Source organism: Maniola jurtina, chromosome 3 (assembly GCF_905333055.1).
Source record: "Maniola jurtina chromosome 3, ilManJurt1.1, whole genome shotgun sequence".
Taxonomy (NCBI): Eukaryota; Metazoa; Arthropoda; class Insecta; order Lepidoptera; family Nymphalidae; genus Maniola; species Maniola jurtina.
In genome coordinates, this window is record NC_060031.1 from 6,606,959 (window position 1) to 6,620,385 (window position 13,427).

A 13,427-nucleotide genomic window follows, 5' to 3' on the forward strand; every position below is an offset into this window, starting at 1 on the left:
GATTTTCCGGGCTAAAAAGTTTATGTCTGGGATGCAAGTTACCTCTGAATAGTAAGTACCAAAATTTTGGTAAAGAAGATGGGCCGTGAAAGGGTAACAAATAGATAGGCAAATAGATATACTGTCGTATTTGTAATATTAGTATGGATAGGGAGCTTTAAAAATAAAATCTTGCTATGGCTAAACTCGTTTCCCTTTCACTTTAATTCTTTCTGTAATTGAACCAAAAACACTTACGCTCACTGCGCTCGCGCTTTTTTATTGTTGTATTTTATCTCACTGTCAAATTGAAAGGCGAAATTCCACTAACCAGGTAATTAGCCCATAAAGTTGAGCGAATGTTATTTTCCTCATGACAGGATTCAGTTCCGGCCCTGATAAAACCTCTCCCGAAATCGATTCCTGGCTACGGCCATAGTATTGATACTGTGAAGGTGGAATTACAAGTTAAATGTAAATTTAAGTTAAAATGCAAAGATTGTATGCATGAAATGTATAACATTTTGCTTTACAAAACTAGAGTTTTTAAAAGCTATTTAAATAAATAAATCTTTTATTTAAAATCACATTGCAAACACAGTTCACCAATCAAGACACGGCAACATACAGAGAAAAAATACAAAACTTACAAATAAACTGAAATATCTAAATAGGCTTTCCATGCATTTCAGAGAGAACCACCGCCTATTTCTTCAAATACTTCAAATTTTTAAATTTCTTCAAATCTAAACCCCGTATTTTTGATGGTGGTAGCCTGTAAATCAAAAAGAGGCAGGTGGCAACCCTACTTGCCACATGACATTACAGAATGAAAAATTGTTTTCATTACTCGGTAAGCCTACTGCCATAGTTTCACAGAAAGTGTGACGGTAGTTGTGACCTCTGATTGGTCGACTCTCTTTCACTATTTGCTAAAATTGATGATTGCAACAACAATTTTTTCTTTTTTGTAATCAAAAACAGAACACGGACGTCATACAGGTTGACTAATTGCAATCATTTCTGACCGGCTAACATTGTTCCGCTAGTGGCTCAAACTCACTGTCGCAGCAAGAACATGGTAAATTCAGCCAATCACAGCAATTAGAATTGGTTATCACAAATGCACCGATCTAGGAACCGAGAATACACGAACCAGGGCAGATAGAGATGAGAACAATAATATCATACGTAGGAAATCGACGGGGGATCGTTGACAATGATCCTCTTAAACTTTTTATACCTTCATCCCTAATATAATTTGGGTTTTCCCATCCTAATAATGAAATTAAAACAGTACCTACCTATCTTATTTGATCTATCGTCGAAGTTAATCGGTATTCGTGTAGAAATACGATTAAACGTTTTTATTTTGCTGATAATAATAAACTATTTTACATTATTTATTATTATATCTTATATCTTTTTTATCTATTTACGTGCCTATATTTCGCCAGTTTCAAATTATCGTATCTTCAAAAATTCTTTGATGGATTTTAGTGAATGAAGTTATCTTTATTAGTTATCTTAATTATTATTGACGTCACAAAAATGTGTAGGTGTACCACGATATTTTAATATGATAAATAATAAATGAGATAAAATATATTATATGTGTTATTATATATGAAATAACTGATAAACTATCTTTTGGATAAGTTTTCGGTAAAAAATTATTTCAAAAGATAAAAAAAAAACATTTTTTGGTAAATTTTCTTGCCCATTGTGTAGTATGTATGTGGGCGGTGAGGCTATCTCATTTGGAAAAAATATTTTAATGGCGACTCTTAACTACTACCTATTTAAGATTTTATTAATACGGAAAATGCGAAAGAAGAAGAGAGTTGTTAATACCAAATTACATGTCACAAATTGAAATTGGTAGTTAAGAAACATCTTGTCTTCTACATGTGTGTTTTTTTACGATAGGGTAAAAAGTGTAGATACTATTCGTGACTATAAAATTAACAAAAACCCGTTCCCGCTAATGGAACCTCCGATACTAATTAGACAGTCATTTGGATCAATCAAACCTTTATTACGAGTGTAATAAGTGTTATATTACACTTTATTATAAGTACCTAATTATTGTAACTATGTTGTAGTACAACTAGTATTAAACCGGTGTTTTGTTTATTCAACCCGCGATTTAATTGTTTTGAATTATCAGCATAACTGAATTACTCTTTTACTTGGAGTTTCGTGATGGTTTTCACATTTTTCAGACCTCCAAATTGTTATCCTTAGGGTTTTAATTTTTTTGTCACTATCATCGTTAAAAAGTTACAACATCCTGTTTTAGCATTTAAACTTTCGTAAGTTATTTCCATTATAAATATCACAAATATAGGTATATATGTTTCCGGCTATGCTCGTGGCTATATATTTTTAACTTTGAAAGACAGCTTTTTGACATTATTTTTAGAATTCCATATCTCCAGAGAAAGAAAGAACCCTAATAGGATCACTTCGCTTGTCTGTCTGTCTGCCTGTCGTGTCTCGTCTCGTTGTCCTATAGAGTACTTCCCTTTGACCCAGAATCATGTTTAAGAGGTAGCAATGCCTTATAGCACAAGTAAAGAAAAGTCCATAAACCGCGAAATTTGATACATGATTACATGATAGAAATTAAAGAGTGTTGTTTCTTGTATGGTACGGAACCCTACGAGTGTGAGTCCAACTCGCACTTGACCGTTTTTTCCTACTATATTATTCTTATTTTGCCTATACAATTCAACGTTTATTTTTGCACGACTGTCCAAAAATGTGTGTAATGTTTTCAGGGTTCAGTGAATTTACTTATTCCACCATAACTTCTAAATTCCTGAATAGATTTGAATGTATGTGGTATCATTAGAATCCTTACATACAAGTTATTTCTCATATCATCATACCGAGAGATACAAGCTACTTATTATATTTTCAAATTTAATTTGGCGGCGCATTTTCAAATGTCAAAAATTTTACTTGTTAGTTCGTCTTTTGGCAGAACGTGTTCTCATTTTATTAAAATTACGACTTGTTTCTACTATAATACCCTTATCCGATGTTCGAAAATTACTTTTATAAACGAAGTACATACTTTTAACCTCTATTAAACAATCTAGCTGAATTTCGAATTAATATATTCGATAAGTTAATTAATTGAAGCGTCAGTATAAGGAGAAGATGACCTAATTATCTATGGCAATTATTTGTATTGACCTTTGTGTAGTATTATTATAGTACGTACTAATTTTCAGACATTTAACTTTAATGACTTGAGAAATTAGATGTTATTGTATTCGTTAGCTAATTACATTAGATTATTTATCTCAAGGATAAGTATTGAATGTATTATGTATGAACAGAAAAATATAATTTTTTATTCTTGATTACCAATAAAATATGAAAATACTATCATCATTATCATGATCAACCCATCGCCGGCCCACTACTGAGTACATCTCTCAGAATGAGAAGAATTTAGACCATGCTCCACAACACTGGCTAAGGCGAATTGGCAGACTTCACACACTTTAAGAACATTTATGGGGACTCTCAGGCATGCAGGTTTCCTCACGATGTTTTCCTTCACCGTTGCACTCCTTTTACCTTTTTAAATTATTGAATAAAGTCGTCTTCTTATGTTGCCATGTTATCAAATTTCGATTAAACAATGGTTGGTTAATCTATTGTGTAATTAATTTTATCAATGCTTTGCTAAATGCATTCGAGGAAGTATTGTGGGCGCTAAAATGTTCCCAGGTCGAAACAAAGCAAATTCTTCTGAATGCTTAGCTGGCTTTTTGGACACAACCACGGTGGTCTTTAGCTAAATTCATATGTTCTTTTTAGTGTTTTCAACTTTGTTGTGCGAGATTGTCATGTGCTTTTGTGATATCATGACATCAAAGATCATGAATCGTGTTAGTATTTTTTTTAAATCTTAAGTAGTGTTAGAGACTTAGTTGCATTTGCAGAAAAAGTGCAACTACTAATAATACTAATGATAATTGACGGAGGTACCTAATAGGGTAATTGTAGTTGAAAGAGTGAAGAGAAGTTGCAATTGCACTTGTTCCTTGCATTTGTACATTTGTTGTTGAGCCTTGCGGGAAAGTTTCTCTACACACAAATTATAGGTGGCACGCAAGTTACAACGCATGCGGGGCATCAACTAGTTAAGTAAGTACCAACTATTCTATTCCAATTTTATGAAACACATTATTAAAATTTCATAAGTAGATTTGAATGTGGTACCTACTAAACTACCTAGCCTACTAACTAAACATTTCTGGTTTACAAGTACATTTTACAGTCTATCGGTATCATAAAAACATCAAGCAAATACTAACTTCAACAGTAAGTACTTATAGATACTATTAATATTTTTTATTCCCAATATAATATTATCTGTACTGGTTTTTATGAGAGTCATTGTACGATATAGGAATTTTTAATGACAATTAATGATTGAATGACGATGGCGGGATAAAAAGTGTAACAATACGCGTTACCGGATGTTGCTACTGTATTTAATAGGGCTCTCTCCGTCACTAGTTTCATACCATTTCATACAATCGTAGTTCCAATTTCATTTGAATATAAAGCAACCAAAGTCCATGAAATTTTGCAGACATATTCTAGAAACTAATATCTGTGTCTGTGGTGTTTTAGATTTTTCTAAAAATATGTAGTTTTAAAATTACAGGGGCTCAAAGATTTGTATGAAAATTTTAGGACCGCGTAACTTTGAAACCGAATATTTTAACAGAAATCTGGAAAACCACAGACATAGATATTAGTTTCTAGAATATGTCTGCAAAATTTCATGGACTTTGGTTGCTTAATATTCAAATGAAATTGGAACTACGATTGTATGAAACGAGTGACGGAGAGAGCCCTCTTAATTTCATTCTTATGAAACAATTTATGTTTTAGTAACAAATTAATTACTAACTCGACTAGCGACTGCCAAACCCCTTTCAGGTTAACGCACTTCCAAAATTAAATCGTCTCTTGTCTAACATTGCAGTCAAATGCAGTAATTAAGTAGTAAAGTAAAGGGGTTCCGGCCGAAAACCAACGCTGTATGCTTTTGTGTGTGTGCAAAACATATCTACAACAATATACTGAGTTGGGACCTTTTTTCGGGTTGTATGTACCACAAAATATGAGACAGTTTATTCCGGTGCTTTTTCTGTTTGAAATATTTTGGATTTAATGGCTCCTTAAACCAAACCAAAAACTTCAAAAAAATAAACGTTTTTTCTTTCTTTCTTTAAAAAAAATGAAAATACCTACTGAATTCTTTTGTCCTTTTTTTACCTTTCCGACATTTTTAACCCCCGACCCAAAAAGAGGCGTGTTATAAGTTTGACGTGTGTATCTGTGTATCTGTCTGTGGCATCGTAGCTCCTAAACTAATGAACCGATTATAATTTAGTTTTTTTTTGAAAGGTGGCTTGATCGAAAGTGTTCTTAGCTATAATCCAAGAAAATCGATTCAGCCGTTTGAAAGTTATCAGCTCTTTTCTAGTTACTGTAACCTTCACTTGTGTTTACACCTGTATGTTTATCTGTGTATTTTAATGAAGCTGTGCCACGCAAATACTAATGCAACACAAATAGCAGAACTATATTCGTAGGTATTTCGCAAAAAGACCAACTTGAAAATTCATTACGCATTTTTTACAGAGGTAAAAACGACTACTGTACCTACTGAGGAGGATCTGAAACCGGAACTACAGAATAATTGACAATGTATTATAATAGTCTATCAGAGGCAAGATTCGACCAGTCCGCTATGGCGCCATTACAGTTTTTTTGTGACCAAAATGAATTTCGTAATTAGATTAGGCAGCTACGACTACGCGTGTAAATAAATTAACAACTATAAAAACTCGTGCAGTATATATATCACTTAATACATGGCATTTAAATTAGTTAAAGCAAAAATTCCACCACTTAAAGGATATGGAATAGGATTTTCCCATATTTCGGTAGATGAAACATAATAATAAGTAGGTATGAAAACACATTGAGTTGTTATGTGATTATAATATAATTGGTAATTTCATCGATGTATATTTTTTTTAATTATTAGGTATGTAAATGACTACACTATTCATACCTACCTAGTAAGTACATACTTAGCAAAATGTTCAGACAAATCTTTCATTCAGATTCATAAGAAACCCCTACTAAACAAACTACTTAGGTAAGCCTGAATAAAGGCGAGAAAAACTAATTTTTTAGCGGCCCGTATTGGTGATTTTAGAAATATAAATATGAAAAGATTTTTTTTATTTAAATAAACTTTTACAAGTAGGTACCTACTTTCGAATCGACAAAAGCATCGTTGTACGACTGTTTCCTTCAAAATTGTACCTACCTATACTTTACACATATTTTGTTGACAAATTAAATACCGTCTATCTGTACCAACCTGTACATTGGTCTCCAATTTTGATTATAACCAAAATTTGAGACCAATGTACAGGGTGTACAGGTTGGTAATGTTAGGTTAATACTTAATATTAAATTAATAATGATAATAATTATTAGTTTAACATTAAGATAATACTAAGATAAGATAATACTTAATTTTAAGCTAATAATTATTATTAGCTTAACATTAAGTATAATAAGTAGATGATATTTTAAAACGAAGATGGTGTAACGTAGAACGTATCTAATATTATTACAGGTAGTTGAGTTCGATCGACTTTGAGATGAGCTTAGTGACGGGGACGTTGTTTATGCGACTTTCGACATGTAAACTCACTTATCCTCTAAGCTTTTTGCTGCATGTTATTAATAAATAAACGCTATATGTTTGTACTTGAGGTCAACGTTCGCTTGGAATGCTGTAAAAAATGCGTTAAGGACACGAGTTCGGCGTCTATCTAGCAATGTTCCACTACGGCCGAGGTCGTTAGTTCTCTGATTAGTTTGTATAATTAATTAATAATAATACGGTCGAGCTTATATTTGGGATATAGACATTTATAGTGGTAATTTATATTTAGCTGACGTGTGCAAAGTTATCGATTGATATTCATAAAACTAAAATCCAGATAGAATTTCAAGGTAGGCATATTGAATTTTTTCCCTTCTGTTCTGTGCCTCTATTAATCCAAATCCATACAACATACTTATATAATAGTTTTACTATATATATATAGTAAAACTGAGCTAACATTATAAATGCGAAAATGTGTCTGTCTGTTTGTCCGTCGGTCTGCTTGTCTGTTTGCTAGCTTTTCAAGGCGCACCCGCTTAACCGATTTTAATGAAATTTGGATAGAGATAGCTTGTATCCCGTAGAAGGACGTAGACTACGTTTAATCTGGGAAAATCAAAGAATTTTCACGGGATTTTTAAGAACTTGCATCCAAACGGATGAAGTCGCGGACATCATCTAGTTTTAATATAGTTAAAGTTTAAGGTAAGTAGGTAGGTTACCTATTTATTTATTGAGTGGGATTTAGATTTAACACAGAACACCTTATATCTTTATTACATTATTTTCATAACGCAATAAATACATATCACGTTCAGTGTCTGTGGGTGCTGAATGACGTTATTAATATCCCAATAAACAACGATTTTGCAGTATATTTATTTATTTATTAATTATATAGGTACTTCAAGTTACTAAAATTGACAAATGATACCTATTCTGTTTGATTAAATTATGCCGAGCTCCTAAAAACTGTAACTAAAAGTTGCCTACATTTTTCATCAACTTTATAGCCACAAGAAAACATTGGCAAGTATAAATTAAAATAAAAGGTTTTGTATAAAATAATTATAAAGTAAAGAACAATTTAGAGCACCGAATAACATGATTAAATTAAATAAACAGTGATATTTTTGTATGTTTCAGTGAAAATATTTTTTTTTTTGTACAATCTTTTGTTACACTGATGCAAACATGGGCATCTTAGTTAATTATTAATTACGTAGGAGTTAATAAAGCGGTCGTTATATCGTAATTATGTAAACCTTATTCTAATTTCTAACAAAGGTTCGTACGTCAGAAGTTTTCTCTGCGCCGTAATCAGCGTAATGCATATTGCATACAGACACTTGCGTCATCGTGGGAGGTTGTTTACATTGATATTATTTTGCGAATAATCAGTTCATTTAACTTGTATTATGAATTCATTAATATTTCTGATAAGTACATTAATAAAATTTTAATCGATTTTTCATTGAATTATTGTTACGATTCGTTTGAAACCACGTAATAATTACCTACTACTTTTATTTTTAATTAACTATAGGGTTGATTTGCTATACTTATCTACTTCTTCATGTGCTTTTCCATTACCGAAGGTTAGCAGTCAGTTTTCTCTAAACTTTTCCTTGTCCGCTAGGCGGAATAATTCTCTTATTATTGCTATTATTCCGGTCCATTTCCCACAGTCCCTTATGTATCGTAGCCATGACTTTTTTCCCATCCCTCATTTCCCTGCGATTTTTACCCATCATTATTACAAACTATACTTACAAATGATATACTTTCAAAGAGCTTTTACATAATAGAATGACTCACATATTACAAATTATTATTAATAGTGCGATAATAATATTATTGAATTAAGCAATAGAGTTCGGAATTGAGGATTTTCGGTTTAATTATGTAAAATATGCTCGGTAAAATATTAATTATGGGTAGGTATGATTTTATCGCTCAAGAAGAGAGAAATTATTGTTGAAATGAAATATTCCAAACTTGCTAACTACTTCTGAGAATCCAACATAATTGATGCGACGCGACGACGCGATGTCTTAATTTTGACTCTTGAAATCATATCAAAATTTTTAAATTTTTTAAATGCTTCTCTTCTTGGTATCCGGCGGAACATTTATATTAGCAGTTAAAATAAAACTAAAAATCCATAATATTATTATTTGCATAATAATATTATGGATTTAAGTGTCTATTGGTCTACTAGTTTTTCACGGTCCATCCGTTTAACCAATTTCGCGGTAAGTACAGAGATACCTTACATTTCGTGGATGGGCATAGGCTGCTTTTTGTCCCGGAAAATCAGAAAATTCCCACAGGATTCTTGAATCTAAATTCTTACGCAGACGAAGTCGTGAACATCATCTAGTAAGAAAATACTTTTGACTGTGTGTCGTTTTTAATAAAACTTATCTACTTATAGAAAGAACAAAGTTGACTTTTGTTGTTGACACTCATTTTATAAGCTGCAGACGTGGAATAGCGAAAGAGCCCATGAGGGCAAGACGTCGTTATTTTATAAAAGCTGTAAGTTTATATGCGCATTCGCCTTAACACCAGGAAGGAACGACTATATGAAGTTTGGATCATAGAGGCTTTGGCAAATAAGGTAACACAGACGTAAAAAATCTTTTGTCAAAGAATAGTCTACTTTTTTGTATTTTCTTCGGAGTAGTATTAGAAATTACGCCATGTATTGCCAGACACTTTAGTATCGTTAGTATCGTGGCAACCCCCTGCCAAACACCCTTAAACTTTAATACCCTCTTTACTCTTGAACTAACAAAGCTTCACACACCTAAAAATGTAGAGCAATACTGCTAACTGTTAAATGTATTGGCAAACTTTTTTTCTCCAGCATTATTTCTAATTGCATATGCGGTGCGCCGTTCGTATCCTGCTCGATCAATCACGACTCGTATCTAGGGCGGTTATACAAAAACTCGTGCTAATTGAAATACTTATCACCTGATAATTTCCATGGCGAGTCCATTGACTCGGCCGCGTCACGTTTCACATACCTACTAATGTTTTGTGATTTTTTCCAATTAGCTTTATTGGATTATGATGATACGGAATACGGATAAGCTATAGCAGAGACTAAAATAAACTAAATTGTCTGGTCTAAAGTTAGTGCTATCTTTATTACAATGTTTTGCTACGGAGAAGGATTTTAAGAGAGTTAAAAGATTTGTATACGATAGAATTGGCTACGTCAAAAAGTGATAATTTTTTGTCTTAACTATCTCTGAAATAATGATCTTTACTCATCAAAATAACTCCTATGCTAAATGCCTAAACGTTTTCTAAGCTTTTTTGAAGCTTCGAGTATCTCTTGGACTCTATTGCCGATACCAGTTGATTCAATTGTTAAGAATAGGTAGCATTTTTATTTGCCACCAGGAGATAAGTTCTCTTATAGGTAGAATATAAAGAATTGATCGTAAAAGGTTTTTAAATTTAAGTACCTGGCGATTTTTGAGGACCTAGTTGTGACTATATACGCATAACAATCGATTGCTATTGTTATGTAACGTCAGTAATTAGATGGGTGACCAATTTTGGAGTTGAATACGACTATAAAAGAGAAATACTTAGCAAATTTTGAGCAATGATGAAATATGCGAGATATTTAGTCGTGGTTAAACAAAAGTTCTTTATTCTAATAAATCGAATAGTCGATTTAAAAGGGTAAATGTATCTCCTGTTAAGAGGTTATTACATAATGTTCCGTTTGAATAGATAGCCTGGAGCTAATCGTTTACAACACAATACTACGGTAAATTATAGTGCTAACCGATCATAAGTAGGAAATGCAAAAGGTGCAGGCATGCAGGTGAGCTTTCGTATTCTAAGCTCGTATAATATTACTGGCGTATCTACTAGATAAACAATTGACCTATATAATGAGACTTCCTTTACCAACGAGTTTTTTACGATTTAAAGAGAAAATAAAGAAGAATCGACAAAATAATATAACTTTGTTGATTCTTCCCTTTTTAACAAAAACTATTGTGCTTAAAAATAAATAAAAATCTGTTTTAAAATGTACAAGTAAAGCCCTTTCATATGATTCCCCATTTGGTATAGTTTTCTTACTTTGAAAATTGTAACACATTTTTATATTTTTGTGATGTAACCACAAATTCACGGTTTTCGGATTTTTCCCTTTATTTGTGCTATAATACGGTCTACATACCTGCCAAATTTCAAGATTCTAGGTCAACGGGAAGTGCCCTATAGGTTTTCTTGACAGACACGACAGACGGACAGACGGAGAGATAGACAGAAAGATAGACAGACAGACAACAATGTGATTCTATAAGGGTTCCGTTTTTCCTTTTGAGGTACGGAACCCTAAAAAGATATCGACAGTACTAGGTATCTACTAGATAGAAAAAAAAATTCAATTCAATTCGTTACCTATAGTAGCGAAAATAAATTAGCGCATTGCTATAAATTAACAAACGCGTTTAACGAAGTACAGCTTACTAAAGTTAATTTGTTTTACAATAAAAATAAACATGTGAAGAATAATGGATGTTCTGTTTCGAGGTTGATTTCGTATTCCGCATTCGTTGACAACGTGAGTGTGGTCATGAAAAGTGCTAATTATACGTATTAACTGAGGTGTTTTACGTGAACATGACGTTGCAGCTTGGGAACAAGCTGAGGTATAGAATGAACTGAGGTGGAGATCTTAGACTTAAGATTTATGCAGAGATATAAGTCTGTCTCGTTTAAGTCTGTCTTAAGTTTGAAGTGTGTGTCAGGCTTAGACTTTGCTTAGACTTAAGACATTATTAAAATGATACAGCGCTATATCGCTGACGTAAAGTCTGAGCAAAGTCAAAGTACGCTCTAGCCACGGCCATAGCCTCCCACCAGGCCAGACCAGAGATAATTTTAAAAAATATAAATTCCCAATATTGTCTCTGCTGGTAATAGAACCTCCCACTTAAGACCTTAACGCTCACCACTGCACTGTCCTCAAAAAGGTTGAGTCAAGTAAGCTAAAAAAACCTCTTAAATCTAGGAAAGTAAGTTTGTATTTTGTTTGTCGCAGGTGTTGCGTACGAGTGTTGTGGCGCGAGGGTGTGATGCGAGGGGCGCGCAGCGGCGTGCATCGGCGCCGCGCGTAACGACCATGCGACGCCCGCCCACCGAACTCGCCGTCGCTTGCCTCGTGCTTCTAGCTTTCATCACCGACCCTGTTCTGGCGGATGTCGCTAGCTTTATCAGTTAGTACCTTTACCTTATGGTTCCCACTTCTTCATGCAAGAATATTGGCGCGTGAGGGTGTGATACGTCACGCAGCGGCGTGCGCCAGCGCCGCGAACAACGATCTTGCGACGCCCGCCCACCGAACTTTCATCACCGACCATTATCTGACGGATGTTGCTAACTTTACCGGTTAGTACCTTTACCTTGTAGTTTCTTCATGCTCGGAGTATTTATAGGGGAATAGTTGTATAGAGAAGTATTATAATTTTTTTTAAAATTTATATTTGAATGTTAACACCATCTAGGTATTTGTGTGGATCAAACTGACCCTCCTATAGTTTGGTAACTAGTTACTAGTTCATGCCTTCCATTTTGCATTCCAATATGATATTAATCTGTCTAATAATGTGACCACGCAACGCCTGCGCACCGAATTTGCTTGCGCCAACGTACTACTGGAATTACTCTATATTGCAGAGCCTACAAGGTGATAAAATGAAAATAGACCCATAATATATTTATTTCTTATAGAGCTTTTCCCATGTTGAATTTTATTTATGGTAGGTGCTGTACTGGTACCCATGCATAAATTGGCAAACAAAAAGATTCTTAAGAGAGGTCTTTTCGTCACTCGCTCCATACAAACGTAGTTCCAATTCATTTGAATACTAAGCAACCAAAGTCCATGAAATTTTGCAGACATATTCTAGAAACTAATATCTAAGCCTGTGGTTTTCCAGATTTTTGTTAAAATATTCGGTTTCAAGGTTACGCGGTCTTAAAAATTCACATACAAATCTTTGAGCCCCTGTAATTTTAAAACTACAAATTTTTAGAAAAATCTAAAACACCACAGGCATAGATATTAATTTCTAGAATATGTCTGCAAAATTTCATGGACTTTGGTGACTTAATATTCAAATGAAATTGGAACTACGATTGTATGGAGCAAGTGACGGGGAGAGCCCTGTTAAGATTCTTATTTCAATAAAATACCTTTTCTAAGAAGTGCGTAAGTTAGTAGGTACTGGCTCTGAAAATGTCAGTAATTTATAATTTTGCCATAATATATTTCAAAACGAATTACCTTGAGGTGTTAAGCTAATAAATCAGATTAAATATTATCCTTAAGAGGGCTCTCTCCGTCACTCGTTTCATACAATCGTAGTTCCAATTTCATTTGAATATTAAGCAACCAAAGTCCATGAAATTTTGCAGACATATTCTAGAAACTAATATCTATGTCTGTGGTTTTCCAGATTTCTGTTAAAATATTCGGTTTCAAAGTTACGCGGTCTTAAAAATTTACATACAAATCTTTGAGCCCCTGTAATTTTAAAACTACATATTTTTAGAAAAATCTAAAACACCACAGACACAGATATTAGTTTCTAGAATATGTCTGCAAAATTTCATGGACTTTGGTTGCTTAATATTCAAATGAAATTGGAACTACGATTGTATGAAACGAGTGGAAACGAGT

At 33.4% G+C, this 13,427-nt stretch overlaps 1 protein-coding gene across 1 annotated transcript in view; it reads left to right on the top strand.

Annotated features, from left to right (window-relative positions):
- Nucleotides 1-13,427, top strand: part of LOC123881160 (BMP-binding endothelial regulator protein) — an 81,384-nt gene that overhangs the window by 25,088 nt on the left and 42,869 nt on the right. The window contains exon 2 of the mRNA XM_045929779.1: nt 11,787-11,961. Within this exon, the coding sequence (XP_045785735.1) occupies nt 11,868-11,961 (94 nt within the window). The 5' untranslated portion in view covers nt 11,787-11,867. The remainder of the gene's footprint in view (nt 1-11,786; nt 11,962-13,427) is intronic.